This window comes from Trachypithecus francoisi, unplaced genomic scaffold (genome assembly GCF_009764315.1).
Source record: "Trachypithecus francoisi isolate TF-2019V2 unplaced genomic scaffold, Tfra_2.0 Lachesis_group11, whole genome shotgun sequence".
NCBI classification, from domain to species: Eukaryota; Metazoa; Chordata; class Mammalia; order Primates; family Cercopithecidae; genus Trachypithecus; species Trachypithecus francoisi.
The window spans coordinates 85,377,555-85,400,621 of record NW_022681456.1 but is presented as its reverse complement, the minus strand read 5'-3'; the positions used below and the strand labels follow the sequence as shown (position 1 = coordinate 85,400,621).

Below are 23,067 nucleotides of genomic sequence, written 5' to 3'. Positions count from 1 at the left end.
ATTAGCTGGGTGTGGTGGCGCGCGCCTATAATCCCAGCTACTCAGGAGGCTGAGGCAGGAGAATCACTTGAACCTAGGAGGCGGAGGTTGCAGTGAGCTGAAATTGCACCATTGCACTCCAACCTGGGCAACATAGCGAGATTCCATCTCAAAAAAAAAAAAAAAAATAGTGCCAACTCAGCAAAAGCCAAACAGTCCACCTTCCTTAAGAAAAGCTGATAATGGTGGCAGGATTCTCTGCCCAAAGGAGACCCTCAAGTCTGTCTACTCCCAAGAGTAGACAGTTACAGGATTTTCCTTGGGTACCAGCCATGATTCAGGCAGAGGGGAAAGTGAGATAGAAAGGAGGAACCACAGGGAATAGGGTAAGAAACAGTTGTGAAAGAAGAATTAGAAGTAGGAATTCTACTGTAGCAGTAAAGACTGTTTGGGTTCAAATCCTAGCTCCATTTTTTACTAGCTATGTGGTCTTGGGTTAGTTACCCAGCCTCTCTGTGCCTCCATTTTTTAAAATCTGTAAAAAACCGGAATAGTGTCTACTATTGTTCTGAGGATTAGTTAATATATGTAAAGCACTGAGAATGATGTCTGGCACACAGTTTGTGTGTGTGTGTGTGTGTGTACGTGTGTGTGTGCGTACACACGTTATTATTAATGACGAGTTGAAGAAGCCATATAAAGTAGGAAGGTAGTATCCATCAACTGTAAAAATCAAACACTGCAATACCATGAAGAGATTCCTGTCATTTAATTAGATTTGCCACAAAAAGCAATAACCTTAGCTAACCACGCTACCCTCCTCCTCCACCTAACCCCCATCTCCCTTCATATGCACAAACACAGGAACCCAAAGCCCCTCCTCCCCACAATCCTTCCCACTCACATTATGGGAAGAAATGTCACTAAATGGACTTAGCCTCCATATAGCATGGAACAGGTGAATAAAAATATATTTATGAAGAATTTTGTTGTGCTATTATCTTAGGGTTGAATCAGGGCCGAAATGGAGGCAGAGGCAAGTGAGGTGTGGGGATCTCTTAGAGATCAGAATTTGTCTGAGAGGCACAGAGCCTATAGTTCACCCAGAAAGGGGGCTATGTCTAAGAAGACACGGGCTAGAATTGGCTAGGCTGAAAGTTTTTTTCAAGTGTACGTGTGAGGGTAAGGGTAGCTATAAATCCATTCTCCTTCCTCCCCCATACCTTCCCTAGCTCCCAGATAGAAGGGCAGGGGGCCCTGAGCAGGGAACAGAGTCACAATTTCCCCAAGTTTCATCTGATTCCCACAGAGCTTCCAGCAGGCAGTGAGTTGGGCATATCCCCTGGTGCTGCCTGACCCCTTCCCCCAGCTCAGGGCTTCTTCTCTCCACCTGTGAGCACCAGGGCCTGCAGGATGTCAGACAGTGATACAATTCCCTTGACCACATCATTTTCATCCACCACTACAAGTCGGTGAACCTGGCACAGAGCAACAAGGGAAAAAGGGAATGTTTAGTGCTGGCCTCAGGGGAAGCCCCTCTGCCCCTATTCTCCTTACCAAACCCCACTCTCAAGGCTGCTCCCCTCAGCTCCTTTAGGGTTGCTGGCCTCCCTACCTCTGCTTCCACTAGCCTGTTGATGATGGTCTCCAGAGTCTCATGCAGGTAGCACTTGAGAACACCCTCAAAGTAATGTGATCGATGTTGCAGAGCTTTAGTCACAGACACATCTAGGTTGTTGTAAGTCTTTTCTGCTGCCAGATTCTGGGGAGACAGAGGAAGGAGACTGCAGGGAAGCAAGAGAGCCAGCCTCCAAACCCTGAACCCATCCAACCTCACCAGAGGGATTCAGGGCAATTGTCAGCCACAAGGCATACTCAACTCATTCAATTCCTTTTCAAATAGGATTTGAAAGCCTGGAAGCTTCTAAGACCCTTAGATCACAGAAGAGACTCCCTTCTCCCTCTCCATATTTAATAGCGCCCCCCTACCCTTCCCTACCTCCCAAACCCTCCACAATCACTCACGATAACATCAAACTTGGAGTAGATGTCCACCACACGCCCTAGGGGGACAGAGGCAGCTCAGTAAGGAGGATCTGGGGTCTACAGCTCCCCGTACTCACAGAATCACCCTCCTGGCTAAGCTGAGGGGAAAGCAGATTTTCCCGGAGCCACCCTGACTTGCCTGGATCTTCCCTCCCTCTCTCACCCAATCTCTCACCCTTCTCGTCCACCACTGGCAAGGCTGAGACTCGATGCTGTACAAAAATCCCCAGAGCCACATAGACGGGGGTGGTAGTGCGAACCATAGCAATATTGGCATAGGTGCCAATCTGTAGCTCTTCCAGAGACTTGGACATGAACTCTGGCTTGGGGAACTCAGTGATCTGAGGAAAGAACCATCAGCTTAATTTTCAAGGCACCCAAAGCCACCCTTGGATACCCCCTCCAACCCAGTATGTTAGAAATAAGGGGCCGGGCGCGGTGGCTCAAGCCTGTAATCCCAGCACTTTGGGAGGCCGAGACGGGCGGATCACGAGGTCAGGAGATCGAGACCATCCTGGCTAACACGGTGAAACCCCGTCTCTACTAAAAATACAAAAACTAGCCGGGCGAGGTGGCGGGCGCCTGTAGTCCCAGCTACTCGGGAGGCTGAGGCAGGAGAATGGCGTAAGCCCGGGAGGCGGAGCTTGCAGTGAGCTGAGATCTGGCCACTGCACTCCAGTCCGGGCGACAGAGCGAGACTCCGCCTCAAAAAAAAAAAAAAAAAAAAAAAAAAAAAAAAAAGAAATAAGGGCTGGGTGTGCCGGCTTATGCCTATAATCCCAGTACTTTGGGAGGCTGAGGGGGACATATTGCTTGAGCCCAGGAGTTCGAGACCAGCCTGGGCAACTTGGCAAAACCCCATCTCTATAAAAAATACCAAAAAATTAGCCAGGTGTGGTGGTACACACCTGTAGTCCCAGCTCTTCTGGGGTTTGAGATTGGGGGTCACCTGAGCCCAAGAGGTTGGAGGCTGCAGTGAGCCATGATAGTGCCTCTGCACGACAGCCTGGGCAACAGAGTAAGACCTTGTATCAAAATAAATTAATAAATAAACAAGAAGTGAGGCTGGATGCAGTGCAGTGGCTCACACCTGTAATCCTAGCACTTTGGGAGGCTGAGGCAGGAGGATCACTTGAGCTCAGGAGTTCGACACTAGCCTGGGCAACACAGTGAGACCTTGTCTCTTTTTTCAATAAGTAAATAAATAAACGAAAAAAGAGAAAAAAGAACTGGGCTGAGGAGCACTTACAAACAATTTGAGGAACTTCAGAATGCGCTTGTGGGTGAGGATATACAAAGTATTGCCTGATTCTGGGTCAATAACTGGCAGCCTGTGGATCTTGTTCCGAATTAATGAAGAGACAGCATCAAACAAGCTGTGGGAGGGTTGGAGATAATAAGTTCCACAGTGCTGGGGCTCAGGGTGAGTAAACAGCTCCATAAAGTGTATCACTAAACAGGGAAAACTAATGGTTAGGGAAGGGGGGCAGAGTACAGGCCAGACTTAGAGAGAGAGAGAGAGAAAGTGTGTAAGAGTGTGTGTGTGTCTTTTCTCTCTTCTTCCCCTTTCCCTGGGTGTCTAAGGCATTAGCTAGGCTGATGGCAAATCTCTTCCCCTTTTTGGACAGATGGATAACTGGAACTCACCTGGCATTAGGAGAAATGCAGACAAGCGGTTTAAAGGAATCCTGGAGGTACACCTCTGAAGGGAAAAGGGATGGGTCACAAAATACCACCACGGAAAAGCGTTTCCCAGAAACCCTCCATCCCTTGATAACCTTTTACAACCCCAATTCTCTACATACCTCTCCAAGTTTCTATCTTGTGTTCTTCTAGCTCATAGATCTGTACCTGAAAGCAGAAGCAACAGAATTTGAGACCTGATCTCTCTGCTTCCTGAAGCCCTTGTGGCTTGCTGGGAGCAAAAGAAATGAGAATGAGGGGCCGGGCGCGGTGGCTCAAGCCTGTAATCCCAGCACTTTGGGAGGCCAAGACGGGCGGATCACGAGGTCAGGAGATCGAGACCATCCTGGCTAATACGGTGAAACCCTGTCTCTACTAAAAAATACAAAAAACTAGCCGGGCGACGAGGCGGGTGCCTGTAGTCCCAGCTACTCGGGAGGCTGAGACAGGAGAATGGCGTGAACCCGGGAGGCGGAGCTTGCAGTGAGCTGAGAGCCGGCCACTGCACTCCAGCCTGGGCGGCAGAGCAAGACTCCGTCTCAAAAAAAAAAAAAAAAAAAAAAAAGAAATGAGAATGAGGGACTTAGGGTAGGGAAAGTGATTCTGGTCATTGGGCTAAGGTTCCTTACCAAGGCTGATTTATAGTAGCGGTGCAGGATATTGATGAAATCAGTGATGGTCAGCATGCCTAGAGGACAAGACAAAGCCCTCAGTACTGCCTGAAGCTTGTCTCCCTGCCCAGCACAAGATGCAATAATAATGTGTTCCAGAAACTTTTGCTTACCCACAAAACTTTGCTTCTTACTATCCCATAAAGGGGCAGCTCGTACACCGTTAGTCACCAAAGCAAAAAAAGCTTTCTTCACCTGTAGCCAAGACAGTAATAATCATAAAGGCAAATCCACAGGGGCAGGACTGTAAAAAAGAACAGTGTTTGGGCATGTTGGGTAAAACATGAGACTAACTTCACAGAAGGATAAGGATATTACCCTTAGGATGAGATAGGATGAGAAGTATTAAACCACAGGCTCCAAAGGGGGAAGGGAAAAGAGGATTCACCCACCTGCAGGGACGTATCAAATACAACCAATTTGGAGCTTGTGGGAATCAGGTCATAGCAGCGATGAGACTTCATGAAGGAAGTATACACGCTATTGTTGGATTCTGGGGTCTCTGCATAGGGTGGGATAGTTAGCAGCTTCCTTCCCCATAAAAACTCCCAATCAAAAGAGACAGAAAACAGAATAGTGTTCTAGTATCTCAAATATTTACAGCATGATTTTTTTTTATAAGGCCCCTTATCTGTCTTGTTCCTATTGTTTCCACAAAACCTGCATAAACCTCTTAGAAACCATTTCATCCAACCCCTATCTCCAGGTTAAGACTTTATCTATTGGTCCCTATAGGTAAAAGGAAGTTGACTAAAACATAAAGCCTATAGTATCTCTCTTTAACATGTTATAATCTAAAAATGTTTCTCATCTTTAATCCAAGCTTTCCCTTTCATATATTTAGCACATTTTCACTTTCCTCTTTTTTCAATGAAGTAAGCTGCTTAAAATTCTTCCAAGACTGTGCTGGGCATGGTGGCAAGCACCTGTGTAATCCCAGCTACTCAGGAAGTTGAGGCAGAGGATCACTTGAACCCAGGAGCTCAAGGACAGCCTGGGCAACACAGCGAACCCCTGTCTCAATTGAAAAAAAAGTTATTCTAAGACCTGCAAATGGGAAAGTCATGGTCCACGTTGGGCCATTTCTCATTAACAATAAGTTGGAGCCCAGTGCTCAATCAACCTGGCTCAAAACACCCTGATAGTCCATTCTGGATCACCCTGTAAATCAGAAATCATCCCAGGAGATCCTGGGTAGTTTACCTTTTTCTATTCCTGTGATTTTAATTGCTCGCTCTAAACTAGGGAAGCAATCTCCCAAAATAATACCTTGAATGTGCTATATACTATACTATGTGCACTTAAAAATATTACATTAGCCGGGCGCAGTGGCTCACGCCTGTAATCCCAGCACTTTGGGAGGCCGAGGTGGGTGGATCACGAGGTCAGGAGATCAAGACCATCCTGGCTAACATGGTGAAACCCCGTCTCTACTAAAAATACAAAAAATCAGCCGGGCATGGTGGCGGGCGCCTGTAGTCCCAGCTACTTGGGAGGCTGAGGCAGGAGAATCGCTTGAACCCGGGAGGCGGAGCTTGCAGTGAGCCAAGATTACGCCACTGCACTCCAGCCTGGATGACAAAGCTCGACTCTATCTTTAAAAAAAAAAAAAAAGAAATATATTACATTGAGGCCAGGCATGGTGGCTCATGCCTGTAATCCCAGCACTTTGGGAGGCCAAGGCAGGAGGATCACCTGAGGTCGGGAGTTCGAGACCAGCCTGACCAACATGGAGAAACCCCGTCTCTACTAAAAATACAAAATTAGCTAGGTGTGGTGGCGCATGCCTGTAATCCCAGCTACTCGGGAGGCTGAGGCAGGAGAATCGCTTGAACCCGGGAGGCAGAGGTTGCGGTAAGCCCAGATTGTAACACTGCACTCCAGCCTAGGCAACAAGAGTGAAACTCCGTGTCAAAATAATAATAAATAAATAAATTACATTGGCTGGGCGTGGTGGCGCACGCCTGTAACCCAGCACTTTGGGAGGCCAAGGTAGGTGGGTCACCTGAAGTCAGGAGTTTGAGACCAGTCTGGCAACATGGCAAAACCCCATCTCTACTAAAAAAATACAAAAATTAGCCAGGCATGGTGGCATGTGCCTGTAGTCACAGCTACTCGGGGGGCTGAGGCAGGAGAACTGCTTGAACCCAGGAGGTGGAGGTTGCAGTGAGACGAGATTGTGCCTCTGCACTTCAGCCTGGGCGACAGAGTGAGACTCTGTCTCAAAAAAAAAAAAAAAAAAAAAAAAAAATTACAAAATTTAATCCTTACAACAAATGTGTAAGTACTGTCCTCATGTTTCAGATGAGAAAATAGGTGTTGTTAAATAAACTGTTCAAGTTCACCCATTAATAAGCGGAAAGACAGACTCAAACAAACCTAGATCTGATTCCAAACTTCATGCTCTTAAGTCTTTAATCAATTTGGTTTTTAATATTTAATTTTTAAACCAAAGTTATACAGACACACAGTTTAAACAGTCAAACAGTTTTACAAATTTTGTTAAGAAAAAAATGCTAACTAGCCCGGCGAGGTGGCGGGCGCCTGTAGTCCCAGCTACTCGGGAGGCTGAAGCAGGAGAATGGCGTGAACCCGGGAGGCAGAGCTTGCAGTGAGCTGAGATCTGGCCAGTGCACTCCAGCTTGGGTGACAGAGCGAGACTCCGTCTCAAAAAAAGAAAAAAAAAAAAAAGAAAGAAAGAAATGCAGTCGGCCGAGCGCGGTGGCTCAAGCCTGTAATCCCAGCACTTTGGGAGGCCGAGGCGGGTGGATCACGAGGTCAGGAGATCGAGACCCTCCTGGCTAACACGGTGAAACCCCGTCTCTACTAAAAATACAAAAAACTAGCCGGGCGCGGTGGCGGGCGCCTGTAGTCCCAGCTACTCGGAGGCTGAGGCGGGAGAATGGCGTGAACCCGGGAGGCGGAGCTTGCAGTGAGCCGAGATTGCGCCACTGCACTCCAGCCTGGGCGATAGAGCGAGACTCCGTCTCAAAAAAAAAAAAAAAAAAAAAAAAAAGAAAAAAATGCAGTCCTTGCAACCCACCTTCCTGTACTACCCTTCCCCAGAGATGAGAACATCTGTCTACCTCTTTTAGTTGATTATTTTGGTACTTAATTCTATGTCCTTAAATAACATGTTTGTATTGCTAGTTTCCGATTTTTTTTTTTTTTTTTTCATTTTGGGGCATTATTTATCATCTACCTACCAAAGAGAATTTCTAGTTCTCTCTCCTACTAGGGCTTCACCACAAACATGTACTTCCCATCCTCCCCATTCTTCCAGGAGCTAAACCATAATGTTGGTTAGATCCGTATTTAAATCTTTTTTTTTTTTTTTTGAGAGGGAGTCTTGCTCTGTCACCCAGGCTGGAGTGCAGTGGCATGATCTCAGCTTACCACAACCTTGGTCTTCCAGGTTCAAGCGATTCTCCTGCCTCAGCCTTGCGAGTAGCTGGGGTTACAGGCGCCCACCTTCATGCCCGGCTAAATTTTGTATTTTAGTAGAGATGGGGTTTCACCATGTTGGCCAGGCTGATTTCGAACTCCTGACCTCATGTGATCCGCCCACTTCGGCCTCCCAAAGTGCTGGGATTCCAGGCATGAGCACTGCACCCAGCCAGTATTCAAATCATTTTGACCGAATATTTATTATTCAGAGATAAGCCAAATAGTAAACTATGATTTTTTTTCTTCCTTTCACAACTTTGTTTTCTCGGGAGTTAATGTCTTGTCCTTTTGTTTGTTTAATTTTCTTTTCTTTTCTTTTTTTTTTTTTTGAGACGGAGTCTCGCTCTGTCGCCCAGGCTGGAGTGCAGTGGCCGGATCTCAGCTCACTGCAAGCTCCGCCTCCCGGGTTTACGCCATTCTCCTGCCTCAGCCTCCGGAGTAGCTGGGACTACAGGCGCCCGCCACCTCGCCCGGCTAGTTTTTTTGTATTTTTAGTAGAGACGGGGTTTCACCGTGTTAGCCAGGATGGTCTCGATCTCCTGACCTCGTGATCCGCCCGTCTCGGCCTCCCAAAGTGCTGGGATTACAGGCTTGAGCCACCGCGCCCGGCCTTCTATGTATAATTCTTATAACTAATCCAACCCCCAAATGCTTCACCAGTTGTTTAAATCTCCTTTCAAGAGGTTCAAAAGCATTAGATAGTCTATCAATTTAAACTACCCAAAGAAGTCTCGCTGGAGCCTTCTGACCTGCTCAAATCTGGGCTGGTTTATCTGGTGTGCACTGCTGTCATCCTGGGATCTTTCTTCATCACCATCCTGGGTACCCCTTTCACGTCTCTCCTCCACTGGTGCTCCTGTATCCTATATCGCATTTTCGTATTTTTTGATTACTCCCGTATTTTGGTGGAACACATCTTCCAGTACCTTCCTGAGAAAGGGTGCATTGGAGGTACATTTTTTTGAGACCTTGTAGCCTGTAGATATCTTTATTCTACCCTCATCCTTGGATTTATAATTCGACTGAATAGAGAATCTGCAGGAAAGCTTGGAATGTATTTTCCTGCAGAATGTTGAAGGCATTCCTCCGCTGCCTGCTAGCTGCTGGTGTTGTTGAGAGGCAATTCTGACTCTTTTTGTATGTGACTTTTTTTTTTCTCTCTGAAAACTCATAGGATCTTCTCTGTTTCCAGTGTTCTGAAATCTCAGGATGACTGTGCTTTGGGTGGGTCACTTTCATCCATTGTGCTGAATATTCGATGGGTCCTTTCAATATGAAAACTAATGTCCTCAAGTTCCAATAAATGTTCTTGAATTAGTTCCTCAATTATTTCCTTCCCTCTGTATTGCCATTTTTCTCTTTCTATGACTCCTATTTAGAAACTGGACCTCCTAGACTGATCCTTTAATGTTTGTTTGTTTTGTGGGTTGTTGAAATATTTCCTTTTTTTTTTTTAAAGAGACAGGCTTTCATTCTGTCACCCAGGTTGGTGTGCAATGGCGAGATCACAGCTCACTTCTGGGCTCAAGCAATTTTCCTGTCTCAGCCTCCTTAGTAGCTGGGACTACAAGTGCATGCCACTGTGCCTGGCTAATTTTTATTTTTTTTGTTGAGATAGGGTCTTGCTGTGTTGCTGAGCTGGTCTTGAACTCCTGGTCTCCCGCCTCGGTCTCCCAAAGTGCTGGGATTACAGGTATGAGCCACTGCACCTTCTCTTCTATTTTCTACTTTGTTGATTTTTAACTCTCCTTTCTAGGAAATTTCCTCATGTTGATTTTTGAAACCTCCAGCTGGGTTTAAATTTTTGCTATTATATTTTTAATTTCCAAGATTTCCTTTTTCTTTTCGGAAAATTTCTTCTTTAAAAAATTGTATCCTATACTTGTTTCGTGGTGGAAATATGGTTTTTCGTTGTTGCTTTTGTTTTCTTGAGACAGAGTTTCGCTCTTGTTGCCCAGGCTGGAATGCAATGGTGCAGTCTCAGCTCACTGCAACCTCCACCTCCTGGGTTCAAGCGATACTCCTGTCTCAGCCTCCCAAGTATCTGGGATTACAGGTGCACACCACCACGCCCAGCTAATTTTTGTATTTTTAGTACAGACAAGGTTTCATCATATTGGTCAGGCTGGTCTCGAACTCCTGACCTCAGGTGATCTGCCTGCCTCGGCCTCCCAAAGTGCTGGGATTACAGGCGTGAGCCACCATGCCCGGCTGTTGTTTTCTTTAAAGATATACTACTTTCACAGGTGTTGAGAAATATGTTCCTTTACCTAAGATTATATTAATATTATTAAAGTTTTCTTCTAAACCCTTTTCCTTCCAGTTGCTTTTTTCCTGTTTGTTTCTTCTGTGTGTATATGAGTTTGGGAGGGGCAGTTTGCTTTTTCATTTTTATTTATTTTTTACCAGGGAGAGACAGCCTTCAGAGTAAAATAAAGGTACATTCCAGGGTGCGGTGGGGGGCAGTTTGGATCATTTTTCACAGATCCTTTCTTTAGATGTTTGGTAATCCCTGGTTTAAATGAGAACTTAAACCATAACTTAAGAGTGGAGGCTTTAAAGCCGAGTGGAAGCTCTAAGTGTGTAAGTGAGCCTTACTGACTGCAAATCATTTGGGTACGAAACATTCAATACTTAAATATTTTAGAACTTCCCTTCAAGAGGATTTTGGAGAGAAGGATTATTCAATTTCATGCTTGGAGGGTGAAGTCTTTTCTGCCAGCGTTCTGGAAACTGAAAAGGAAAAGACGGCTGGAGGCTCAGCATCTAGTATAGTTCACTACATGCTCCTGTTTTCAGCGCAGTACTTCAGTCCTAAGCTGTGCCGGAGTCCCTTGCCAGATTTCCAGTCTTTGCCACAGGTGGGAGGTGGAGTTGCTCACTGTTGCTCACCCTATCACTCAATGGGATAGGGTATCTTGGGATCTGACTGTTTCTTAGACCTTAATGCTTCTTGGCTCTCACTGCTAGTTATAATTCTTCTCAGATCTAAGTCATTCATCACTCTTTCATCTGCTTTTCAGCTTCCAAAAATTCATTGCTATTATCTCCTCTCCTGTTTTCCCTATGGTGTGTTTGTTTGTGTCTTTTTCTTTAAAAAATTTCCTTTATGATGGTTTTAGGGGACTTTTTGTGAATATATATTCAATGTACCATCTTTTTTTTTTTTTTTGAGACAGAGTCTTGCTCTGTCACCCAAGCTGGAGTGCGGTGGTGCGATCTCCACTCACTGCAACCTCCTCCTCCTGAGTTCAAGCGATTCTCACGCCTCAGCCGCCCAAGTAGCTGTGATTACAGGTATGTGTCACCACGCCTGGCTAATTTTTATATTTTTAGTAGAGATGGGGTTTCACCATGTTGGCCAGGCTGGTCTCAAACTCTTGTTCTCAAGTGATCCACCCGCCTCAGCCTCCCAAAGTGCTAGGATTACAGGCATGAGCAGCCCAGTCTACCAATCTACCATCTTTAACTGGAAGCCTACCATTGTTATTTCAACTTGAGAATTCGGACTCCTAAGAAAATGTTTTTGGACACCAGTTGAAGATACATACACTACACTGATAGTTAAATACTATCATTCAGGCCGGGCGCGGTGGCTCAAGCCTGTAATCCCAGCACTTTGGGAGGCCGAGACAGGCGGATCACGAGGTCAGGAGATCGAGACCATCCTGGCTAACCCGGTGAAACCCCGTCTCTACTAAAAAATACAAAAAACTAGCCGGGCGAGGTGGCGGGCCCCTGTAGTCCCAGCTACTCGGGAGGCTGAGGCAGGAGAATGGCGTGAACCCGGGAGGCGGAGCTTGCAGTGAGCTGAGATCCGGCCACTGCACTCCAGCCTGGGCGACAGAGCAAGACTCCGTCTCAAAAAAAAAAAAAAAAAATACTATCATTCAGACCACAGGCCCACAAATATATTGGATTTGGCTTTCTCGGTGTCTTTTTTTTTTTTGAGACCAAGTCTCGCTCTGTCGCCCAGGCTGGAGTGCAGTGGCACCATCTCGGCTCACTGCAACCTCCACCTCCTGGGTTCAAGCAATTCTCCTGCCTCAGCCTCCTGAGAAGCTAGGACTACAGGCGCCCACAACCACGCCCGGCTAATTTTTTGTATTTTTAGTAGAGACGGGGTTTCACCATGTTGGCCAGGATGGTCTTGATCTCCTGACCTCGTGATCCGCCCACCTCAGCCTCCCAAAGTGTTGGGATTACAGGCGTGAGCCACAGGACCCGGCCTGTTTGTTTGTTTATAATTGAGACAGGATCTCACTCTCTGCCCAGGCTGGAGTGCAGTGGCACAATCACGGCTCACTGCAGCCTCAACCTCCTGGTGGCTGCAATCCTCCCACCTCAGCCTCCCCAGTAGCTGTGACTAGAGGTGCACACCACCATGCCCGGCTAATTTTTAATTTTTTATAGAGACAGGGTCTCACTTATCCAGGCTGGTTTCAAACTCCTGAGCTCAAGTGATCCTCCTGCTTTGGCCTCTCAAAGTGCTGGTGTTAAGCTGTGCCCAGACTTATTTAAATCAAAATTTTTAATCTAGAAATTTACATAAAAATCCAAATGTCTAGTGTCTTCAAAGTCAGAAGATCTGGCCAAAATAGGTCTTAATTGACCAGACCTAGATAGTTGTTGCCTTTTTTTTTTTTTTTTTGGGACAGAGTTTTACTCTTGTTGCCCAGGCTGGAGTGCAATGGCATGATCTTGGCTCACTGCAACAAAATCCGCCTCCTGGGTTCAAGCAATTCTCCTGCCTCAGCCTCCCAAGTAGCTGGGATTATAGGTGCCCACCACCAAGCTCGGCTAATGTTTTCTACTTAGTAGAGATGGGGTTCCACCATGTTGATCAGACTGGAACTCCTGACCTCAGGTGATCCACCTGCCTCGGCCTCCCAATGTGGTGGGATTACAGGCATAAGCCACCACACCCAGCTGCCTTAATTGTAATTTTTTTTTGAGACAGAGTCTTGCGCTGTCCCCCAGGCTGGGGTGTAGTGGCACGATCTCAGCTCACTGCAACCTTTGCCTCCCAGGTTCAAGCAATTCTCCTGCCTCAGCCTCCCAAGTAGCTGGGACTACAGGTGTGCGGCACCACGCCCGGCTAATATTTTTATTTTTAGTAGAGACAGGGTTTCACCATGTTGGCCAGGCTGGTCTTCAACTCCTGACCTCAGGTGATCCACCCGCCTTGGCCTCCCAAAAGTGCTGGGAATACAGTCATGAATCACCATGGCCAGTCCAGTTGTCACCTTCTTTTAGATGCAACACAAGATCTACAGGTTGTCATAATCATATGTAGTTCACTTCACTGCTTGGTCCATGTAGGCAATTTGAGTTTCACGTTTCTGCCTTGGTGCTAATGCAAATGTACTCTAAAACATAAAATAGGCACTGGCCGGCACTGGAATTGTCTTCCTTGTGCTCTGGATTTTAGAGGTTTAGTGCTTCTATTACTAGATTAGTTCTAAGAGCCTTTTTCTAATTTAATTTTTTTTTTTTTTTTTCTGAGATGGAGTTTCACTCTTGGCACGATCTTGGCTCACTGCAATTTCTGCCTCTGCGGTTCAGGCAATTCTGCCTCAGCCACCCAAGTAGCTGGGATTACAAGCATGCGCCACCACACCTGGCTAATTTTGTATTTTTAGTAGAGATAGGGTTTAACCAGGTTGGTCAGGCTAGTCTCAAACTCCTGAGCTCAAGTGATCCACCTGTCTCGGCCTCCCAAAGTGCTGGGATTACAGGAGTAAGGCACAGCGCCCAGCCCTTTGCATAATTTTTTGTGTACACTCAATGGCTTTAGTGAGCTTGCTGGGTGATAAAATCCTGGTGGCACTGTTTCTGGACTACACAGAAAATACCCAGGACTTCTAAAACATGGTTAGCCAGCCCAGAGCTGCCTATGGAAGTTTTCCCTGTACCTCAGAAGTTTCTCTCAAGTGGTTTGATAATTGAAGATATTAACCATCCCCAATCTGCCCAAGATTTATTCCTGGGTGATCTCACCAAACTACTGTCACTGATTTTTGTGGTTTGGCACATTATCTGGCCCTGCTTTGACTTTCCCAGGGGAGAGATTCAAAAGCATTGTTGAAGACATTGTTAGGGTCAGGCTATTGTTTCCATGCCCACTTTCCTTTCTTCAGTAAACTTACCTTGATGATGCTCATTTTCCAAAGCTGGGGAGCTATCTGAAGAAATGACCTGGAGAAACAAGAAAACAGATTCAGCTTAACCTGGTTCCATCCATTTTAGCCTAGCAACATTAGGGGAAGGGTTGGTGAACCAATAATGACTTTCTTTAAAGCACTATAAAGCCACCACCTCCCCCAACCCTGTTTTTTTTCTGTTTCTGAGACAGGGTCCCGCTCTGTCACCCAGACTGGAATGCAGTGGTGTGATCACAGCTCACTTCAGCCTTGACCTCCTCGGGGTCAGGTGATCCTCTCTCACTTCAGCCTCCTGAGTAGCTGGGACTACAGGCGCATGCCACTATACCCAGCTAATTTTTGTATTTTTAGTAGAGATGGAGTTTCGCCATGTTGCCCAGGCTGGTCTTGAGCTCCTGGGCTCAAGTGATTGCCCTCCTTGGCCTCTCAAAGCACTACGATTACAGGCACGAGTTACTGCACCCAGCCTTACAAGGCTCTTCAGAAATAATGATCTCATTTAATCTTCGTAACAACCCTGAGGTAAATACTATTATTAGCCTTATTTTCACAGATTATGTCTCTGAGAGTCAAGAGACATTAAGCAAGCTGTCCAAGGTCACATGGCTGATAAGGAGTGGAGCTGGCATTCAAACACCTATCTTCTGGTTCCAGAGCTTGTGGTCTGCTTTTTTATAACATCAAAATTTTAATAAATAACATACATGAAAAAACAAAAAATTTTAAAACTACTTATACCTAAGAAAATAATTTATTATAACTGATGAAGAGTTTGGTTATCTTGGCAGTGTTCATTTTTGTAAATTTGTTTGTTTGTTTGTTTTGTTTTGAGGCAGAGTCGCGCTCTGTTGCCCAGGCTAGAGTGCAGTGGCGTGATCTTGGCTCACTGCAACTGCCTCCTCCTGGGTTCAAGCGATTCTTGTGCCTCAGCCTCCTGAGAGCTGGGATTACAGGCGTGTGCCACCACACCCACCTCATTTTCATATTTGTAACAGAGACGGCGTTTTTACCATGTTGGCCAGGCTGTTCTCAAACTCCTGACCTCAACTGATCTGCCCGCCTCGGTCTCACAAAGTGCTGGGATTACAGGCATCAGCCACCACAACCAGCCATTTTTATAAAATTTTTGAATGTATTTATTCCATTCTGATGAAATTCTACCTCTCTGGAATCACAGAAGAGAAGAAACCAATACTGTTACAATATTGTGCCTTCCAGAAATGCTTCTATCCACTTCTGAGCGGAATGAGCATTATCTGCAAAGCTCATGTTCTTGTACACTATACCGCCTAATGAAACATTAGGTCTTAAAAGCTAAGACTAAAGATCTGAGCTTAGGGCTAACCCCTACAAGATTCTCACAGATCCACTTTATTAAAACATGGAAGCCAGAGAGATAGCATTGTCTTCCCCCAAACACAGACACTAACTAAGCATATTTGTAGGCACTAGAACCACAGACATTGGTTCTACCATTGTCTACCTCCATGGTAGAGAGAGGGCCACAACTGGGGAGGATCCCTGTAGCTGACTGTTAGCCAGTCAAAGTCTGAATGACTGAGAGGTGGGTAAGGAACATGAATGTTCTGAAACTGGGGACTCGAGTCCACTCAAAACCCTTGTCAGTCAAACAAAGGCTGCTATAGCCAGGGGATGCTGGTTTTCCAAGTTTCCCTTCCCAAGACAGTCTGAGATTAGAGTGCTTTGACTACACAAAACTTAGAACCATTTCTGTGCTCCCTCAAGTGGGAACATTTGGAAATGCCATTGTTATTTAGGAACCCAGAAGGGATCACAATTTTCATCTGCTAGCCTCAACAGTCTTGGCTCCACTTTTTCTGGGTGATATCTCCAAAATAACTTAAAACCATACTTCATCCCCATAGCTTCTGTAGTAACATGACATTAAAAACTTCAACCTGGGAGGTTGGCTGAACTTCCTAAACCAGGGAAGTTTACGACAGCCCTAAACTTTTCTCCCTTAATGGGCTAGGGGAGAATGCAGGGAGTAAGGGGGATAATCTCCCTCTCTTCCCTCTGGACTGCATAAGACTGTCAGCGTGGCCTGCCATTTTGGCAGGACTATCAGAACAACAGCCTCATCACTTTTAAGTAGGAGAGAGGGCTACGATAAAGATAGACACATGATATATCAGAGTCTCACAAAGATCTACACAAAGGCACAAAAACAGCTACTTCTGTAGAACTTACCCATCATATGATATATATTGTACTGTGCGATACTTGTTTTGTCCATTATCTATCCAAACAGATTATAAATTCCTGGAAACCTAGAACTATCTTATACTTTGTATCCCCCATACCACCAAGCACAGGATTTTGCATATAATTCACAGTTGTTTTGTTTTTTAATTCTCAAAGAATGATGCACACTGATATGAACAGGTATGCCTAAGACTAAGTTACAGAGGGAGGAAAGAAACATATAGCTAACTAGAGATACAGATACCAACATAACAGAGTCAAACACAACTGAATATGTGACTTTTTTTTTTTTTTTTGAGACAGTCTCGCTGTGTCGCCCAGGCTGGAGTGCAGTGGCGTGATCTTGGCTCACTGTAATCTCCGCCGCCCGGGTTCAAGCGATTCTCCTGCCTCAGCCTCCCAAGTAGCTGGGACTACAGGCGCCTGCCACCATGCCCAGCTGAGTTTTTTTGTATTTTGAGTAGAGATGGGGTTTCACTATGTTGGCCAGGCTGGTCCTTTTTTTTTTTTTTTTTTGAGATGGAGTCTCGCTCTGTCACCCAGGCTGCAGTGCAGCGGTGTGATATCCCCTCACTGCAAACTCTGCCTCCAAGGTTCACGCCATTCTCCTGCTTCAGCCTCCCGAGTAGCTGGGACTACAGGTGCCTGCCACCACGCCTGGCTAATTTTTTGTATTTTTTAGTAGAGACAGGGTTTCACCGTTTTAGCCAGGATGGTCTCGATCTCCTGACCTCTTGATCCGCCCACCTCGGTCTCCCAAACTGCTGGGATTACAGGCGTGAGCCACTGTGCCCGGCCAGCCAAGCTGGTCTTAAACTCCTGACCTTTTGATCTGCCCGCCTCGGCCTCCCAAAGTGCTGGGATTACAGGCATGAGCCACGGAGCCCAACAATGACTTTTAACTTTCTGCCTGTTTCACCATATCAGAGGCGGAATTATGTAGTTACATCTACTTCTACTTTTTTTTTGTTTTTGAGACAGGGTCTCACTCTGTCATCCAGGCTGGAGTGCAGTGGCACGATCACAGATCACTGTATCTTCAACTTCCCCAGCTCCAGCAATCCTTCGACTTCTGCCTCCTGGGCTGCTGGGACTACAGGCACACACCAATAAGCCCAGCTACTTTTTGTATTTTTTTGTAGAGATGGGGTCTCGCTATGTTGACCAGGCTGGTCTTGAGCTCCTGGGCTCAAGCGATCCGCCCACCTTGGCCTCCCAAAGTTCTGGGATTACAGGCATAAGCCACTGTGCCTGGCCTTTCTACTTTTAATAACATAGGGGACCTGAGAAAGTACAACCGTACCACGTAAGTACAAAATATTACAGAGACACAGTCTACATCTGACAAATAGACTTGCAATTTCTTCCAACATTTCCAATTATTTGACAACCATAGATGTCACAGAGACTCCTCAAATGCTTCAATACGAAACAAAACATTTGTCCCTCCAATCCTATTATTCTCGCTGTAGTTCCCATCTTGTTTTTTTGTTTTGTACAGCTGTCTTCTTACCAGTTATCAGCTAAGCTGGTATGTTAGAAATGCCTCAGATCCATCTCTCTCATTGCGAATTTTACAGTCTTAATTTAGGCTTTTACCTCTCACTTCTGCAAGACTGTTTAAATTGGGGTCCTTGGCCCAAATCTATCTGCTCTTCAATTTGTCTTTCATGCTTTCACCAAAGCATCTCAGGTTTGGAAGGGGCTTTCATCTCCATTAACAAGAAACTTTACTTTCCGAAGTAGCTCAGTCCATGTACAGAAAGCTGCTATGAACATTCCTAAAAGACATTCACTGACTTGCTCATAAATCTTCCATGGGTCCCCTATTACAAAACAAAGTTCAAATTTAGCATGGTGTGTAATACCTTGGACCTGATCTTAGCCTACTTTTCCAGTCTTTTCTCTCACTGTGACCAAAATCCAAAACCAGCAACATCAAGCCGCTGGCTCACCCCCAATTCTCCACATCCCCCAGTTTCAGTGCCCTTGCTCTCAATTTGCAGTGCCCTCTCCTAGGTCCAAAGTAATTTTTCTCTCAACTATTCTGTCACAGTCCTTTGTTTTCATATTAATGACAGCATTTATTATAGTCTACCTTTAAATAACAGCTGTTGCTGGCTTGCCCTCACCCTTACTCCAGTTAGGCTGAACATTTTCAAAGCAGGAGTTTTCTTTCTTTTCTTTTTTCTGGAGACAGGATCTCGCTGTGTCACTCAGAGTGGAGTGCAGTGGCATGATCTCAGCTAACTCCAGCCTCCACCTCCCTGGATCAAGCAGTCCTCCCACCTGAGCCTGCAGAGTAGCTGGGACTACAGATATGCACCACCACCATCATGCCTGGGTAATTTTTGTGTTTTTGTTTTTGTCAAGACAGGGTGTCATCATGTTGCCCAGACTGGTGCTGAACTCCTGAGCTCAAGCAATCCACTTGCCTTAGCCTCCCAAAGTACTGGCATTACAGGCGTGAGCCACCACACCTGGCTGTTTTCTTTTTCCTCCTTTTAACTTCTACCCCACAGCCTAATCCAGTACATAAAGTGTGAAGGCTAAATTAGAAAATCTACATAAAAATGCTATGTAAACCATAATACACTCACAAGTAAGTAGAATATGACATGTTATTTTAAATTTAATGGAATTAGACTCCTTATTTTTGTTCAAGATTATCTTGATTAGTCAGAACTGGCTCCCTTGCCTGGGAGACCAACAGCGAATTTAGTACTTTGGTCGGTTTTCTTTTCGAAAACCTGAAAGAAACAACCTCTCTGTGGGCAGAAGAAAGGGTGTGGCAAAGAATTACTCTGGGCATGTAATCCAAAGCAAAGTGAACTTGCAGTCCTTTCATAACTACAGTAGCAAATGATAAAAACCAAGATGGGAAGAGTTACTCTGCCTGAAAGAAGACACATGGTTAAAAACTGTGGAGAGGGAAGTGTATGGCAGGGGTTACAGAGCGCTAGAAAAAGACTCCTGAGAATGAGGGTGGGTGCAAACATGTAGCAGGCAACCCGCGGCATCTGTGGGAGGGTGACAGGGCCCTGCCACAATTGGTCAATGCCTGCTCGCCAAGAATGAGCTATGCCAAAACTCCTGCTTAGAGTCGCAGAGCGGGCCATGACCTAAACTTGTCCAGGGACACATCGGCCTCTAACACTGCAAGTTTTCCTCTTTCAAGCAAACCTCAATTCTCGGTCTTATTGAGGGAATGTGACTTCACTGGATGCAGTATAAAGATCTTCAGATGTCCTCCTGCCAGGGATTGCAGGGATCACAGAAAGACCACCGAGGTCCAGCAGCTACCTACAAGCGGAGATCCCTCTGGACGCCCCCTGCCTCACCCAGCAAAGCCGGATCACAACCCTGCGCTCTCAAACCTCTAAAAGGGCTTGAGGTGCTAAGAGGAAAGGAGGCCCGAGATTGCCACGGCATCCGTGGGCTCCAAGGAGGGCCAGGAGTCACTGCCTGCTTGGGCTAAGGGTACCGCGTACGGAAAAGGCGGCGGGGGCGCGGCCCAGTCCTAGGAGATGCGCCCAACGAAGAAGCGGAGGGACACGGTCACGGGATAGGGCAGACACCCGGCTGCTTTTTGTTTGCTAGACACCAGCGCCAGCCCCTGCCCGGCCCTCCCGGCCTCCTAAGGGGGGTCTTAGGCTCTACAGCGCCCCCGACCGCCCTCCTGCGCTCCTCACCGTCTCCATTGCAAGAGGCGCCGGCTTGGTTTTCTCGCTTTAGGAAACTCTTGGGGAAGGCCCCGCCCCACATCCGGTGCGGCGACGCCACTTCCGCCCACGTCATGGCAGTCGCCAGACTACGGCGGAAGGCGGGTAACCCACCCTTCCGGCGGTGGCGGGCTTGGGTAACCGCCCTCCCCCGGGTCCTCTCTGACCGCACGGATCCGGCTGACGGCGAGGGTCACGGGACGGAGCCGCTTGTATTTAAAATGTTCTTTTTTTATTTGTCGTTTAAAAACAAACTTGGAAGAAGCAAAATCCAAAACTTGCCCTTTGCCTCTCGCAACATAAATTATGTACAGTTCAGAATGATCGCTGATACAAAACATGCCAAGGACAGGGGCGCTGAGGGTGGAGGGAGAGAGGGCGCTTTAAAAAAGGGAACCATTTCATCCGTTGTTACGAAGGACCAACCTTGCTGTACAGGATACACACAACACAAAATAAAGTCTTCACGGGATTCACACTTGTCAGCGATTTATTTTTTAAAAAGGGGGAGGGTCCTGGAGGTGAGGGGAGAAGACTGTAAAGGGGAAAACTGAAAATTGAGTATGTGCGAGTGTAAACCAACCCAAAATACAAACACGGGGGGGTGGGGGATTCTGATGCAATTATACAGGCAGGGTACTTAAAAAAAAACCAACCAAAATTCCAACCTTGTAGCTTGGGTCTGAGTTATAGTTTATATAAAAATTAAAAACTGTATAAGGTTTCTTCACTAAATTCTACAGGACTATCGGATACCTAGCATATGCTTACAAAGTCTGCCCCATCCCCTTTTCCCAATTCCAGGGCCCAAGCCCCAAACACAGCCTGACTCACGGGAGCCAATCTCCCCCTCCCTGTAGCCCAGACCTATTGCTCTCCGAAAAGGAACATCAAGGGCTGTGGCTTTGAGGGCTGCAGCCCAGTCTTCCTACTGTCTGATTTAATTACAGTGGTTCCTGTGGGAGTGGGGGGTGTTACTCTCTTAAACATTTGCAGCTTGAAACAGTTGAGGAAGCAGCTTTAAAAAAAAAAAAAAAAAAAAAAAAAAATCTCCCTACCCCCAACAATCCACAACTCCCCAAATTCAAAACAAAACAAAAACAAACCTAAAATCACAACAGCCACCAAGCTCCCCCTCCAGCAGGCCCGCCCGTCCACCACCACCAAGCCCACCCCTACACTCCAGACATCTGATTCTTGAAAATATTAATTACAAAATGCCCTTTGCCCACAGCCCCTAGAAGAGAACTGCATATAAGCTTCATCTTCATCCCCACGGTTCCCTACCAGAGAGGGGTTTGGGGTGTCACCCACCCCTTACCTACCCCCACCCCCAGGAAGAGGTTAAACTGCAGCACAAGCTTGGGCAGAAAGGGGAAGGAAAGGGAGGCAAGGAACCCATCACCCTCTGGCTCCCCCTGGGGTCAGCTCTCTTTTGTGCGTTATAACATAGTCCAACTATACAACAGGGGGTGGGAATTGCCCAGCCTCTATACCCCCATCTTACAGCAGTCACAGCCAGGGGGTGGGGAGTGGGGTGGGGGGTGAGGAAAAGGGCGGTAGGTTGGGTAATGGAGGGGGCCCCCCCACAAGGGGAGCTCCATGTGTCCGCCCCACACCCCCCTACCATTTATAAACTGGTTTTGTAAAAAGAAAATAGATATATTTATATAGAATATATAAAGCACAAAAATTAGTAGTTTTACATTTGCTCTCCCCGGGGGTGGGGGGAGAGGGGAGGGTTCTCACCTCCAGCCGGCTCCCCCATGCCCCACAAGACTATGTACAATCCCATGTATAAATAGATAAATACCCCCCACCCTCCCTCGCTGACACTAAGCTCCCCACCCCACATCACCACCCCTTCCCACCAGACCAGCAGCAGTTTGGTGACTGAGGGAAAGTGGGAGCTCCGGGCCACACCCTGCCTCATTAGGTATGGGCATGCCACTCAGGGATAGCCCTCACCCTGCCCCCCACCCAACCCGTCCAGGGGCTGGAGGGCAAATGGGCTCATGATGGGGTTGGGAAAACAGGAGAGAGATATCCTGGTCCTAGGTTTAGCCCCCTCCTGCCCCCATGTCCAGATGGAGAAGGAAGTCCTAGAGCAACTAGGGGCCAGTCATCCCCAATCTTCATCATCATTTGCCTCAACCACCATCCCATGCCCATAATTAAAAACAAAGATGGATTTTTTGTTGTTGTTTTTCTTCCTCCTCCTACCCCCTCTTCCACCCACTCAGAAGAGGGCAGTGAGGTGGGGGAGAGGGTTGGGGCAGTAGGGGGCTTGGAGAGGGTCTCACATTTCAAAACAGCAAAAAATCCAACACTTAAATGAGGTAGGTGTGGGTGCGGGGTCTCCTTGCCCGGCTTGCCCAGCTTGCCCTCCTAGGCAGCTGGGCGCCTCTTTCCCGTTCATGTTGCATTTGTCAGAGTGGAAAACAAGGAAACACAACCCATAGAGAGACAGAAACACAGAGGAAAAGAGGGAAACAGACAGATCAAGAGGGAGGGGGATGGGGGTGAGGGTGGGGGCAGGACCCGGCAGGCAGGGCCAGGTGTGGGACCCGGCCTTTGGGATTGTCAAGCTTAGTCAAGTCTCTTTGCAGCCTTGAGTTGGGCCAGAGAGGTCAGTGGGAGCAGCAGGGCTGTGAGGCCCGGCCACACATCCTCTTCCCCCACCCTGCTGCCTCCCAGATGCTTCTGGGTAGTTCCCGGCCCATATCCCCCTCAAACCTGAGATGCCCAATGGCTGCTTCTGTCTGGCCCCTCCTGGAGCTGGGGGCAGAGATGCCAGCCTGAGGGCCGGTGGTGGGGAAGAGGGTTGTCCCTGGTGCCCAGGGTGGGCTTGGCCTAGGGCCCTCTGCCCCAGCCTCCTGCTCCAGGGGCTCCGGTCAGCCGGCAGCCCCAGCCCTGGGTCCTGGCTCTGGCTGCTACCTCTCTTCCCCCTCAACCCTTTCAGGGAAGAGGTTGTGGGTAGGGGGACTCCCCTGCCTGGTAGCCTCAAAGCTTCTTAGTTCATCCATTTCCGACAATTCCAGGCTCCACAGTGGCAGGGGATCTTGTGCTGATCGTCCTCAAAATCAAACTGATAGTCATAGGTTAGCTGAAAAGAGAAGAGGGCAGAAT

At 47.1% G+C, this 23,067-nt stretch overlaps 2 protein-coding genes and 1 long non-coding RNA gene across 8 annotated transcripts in view; 1 reads left to right on the top strand and 2 right to left on the bottom strand.

The window, feature by feature from the left end:
* Nucleotides 1–724: 724 nt before the first annotated feature.
* Nucleotides 725–20,011, bottom strand: PRKAG1 (protein kinase AMP-activated non-catalytic subunit gamma 1). 2 transcript variants are annotated; one of them, XM_033222230.1, is made up of 12 exons: nucleotides 19,909–20,001; nucleotides 13,976–14,024; nucleotides 4,772–4,881; nucleotides 4,493–4,574; nucleotides 4,338–4,396; nucleotides 3,831–3,876; nucleotides 3,673–3,727; nucleotides 3,275–3,401; nucleotides 2,201–2,366; nucleotides 2,005–2,042; nucleotides 1,595–1,741; nucleotides 725–1,457 (listed from the first exon to the last, which is right to left on the bottom strand). In XM_033222230.1, the coding sequence occupies exons 1-12, from the start codon at nucleotides 19,915–19,917 to the stop codon at nucleotides 1,350–1,352; spliced, it is 996 nt and encodes a 331-aa protein (XP_033078121.1). In that variant the 5' UTR covers nucleotides 19,918–20,001; the 3' UTR covers nucleotides 725–1,349. The 2 variants fall into 2 exon arrangements, with proteins under 2 accessions (XP_033078121.1, XP_033078122.1); XM_033222231.1 differs by lacking the exon at nucleotides 4,772–4,881 and having other exon boundaries at nucleotides 19,909–20,011.
* On the top strand, nucleotides 18,501–20,962 carry LOC117090184. The gene is made up of 2 exons (XR_004439925.1): nucleotides 18,501–18,560; nucleotides 19,395–20,962. It is a non-coding gene; the product is annotated as an uncharacterized LOC117090184 (long non-coding RNA).
* KMT2D (lysine methyltransferase 2D) overlaps nucleotides 20,152–23,067 on the bottom strand; it is a 42,786-nt gene continuing 39,870 nt past the window's right edge. For all 5 annotated transcript variants that reach the window (XM_033222227.1, XM_033222223.1, XM_033222226.1 and 2 more), the window contains one exon: nucleotides 20,152–23,044. In XM_033222227.1, coding sequence (XP_033078118.1) covers nucleotides 22,952–23,044 — 93 coding nt within the window. In that variant the 3' untranslated portion in view covers nucleotides 20,152–22,951. The remainder of the gene's footprint in view (nucleotides 23,045–23,067) is intronic.

Excerpts from the sequence above, each read along its gene's own strand:
- PRKAG1 (XM_033222230.1), bottom strand. Across the intron at positions 3,728-3,830 it reads CAAGATAGAAACTTGGAGAG|AGGTGTACCTCCAGGATTCC; the intron begins GTATGTAGAGAA and ends TTTTCCCTTCAG. Across the intron at positions 2,043-2,200 it reads GCCAGTGGTGGACGAGAAGG|GGCGTGTGGTGGACATCTAC; the intron begins GTGAGAGATTGG and ends CTGTCCCCCTAG.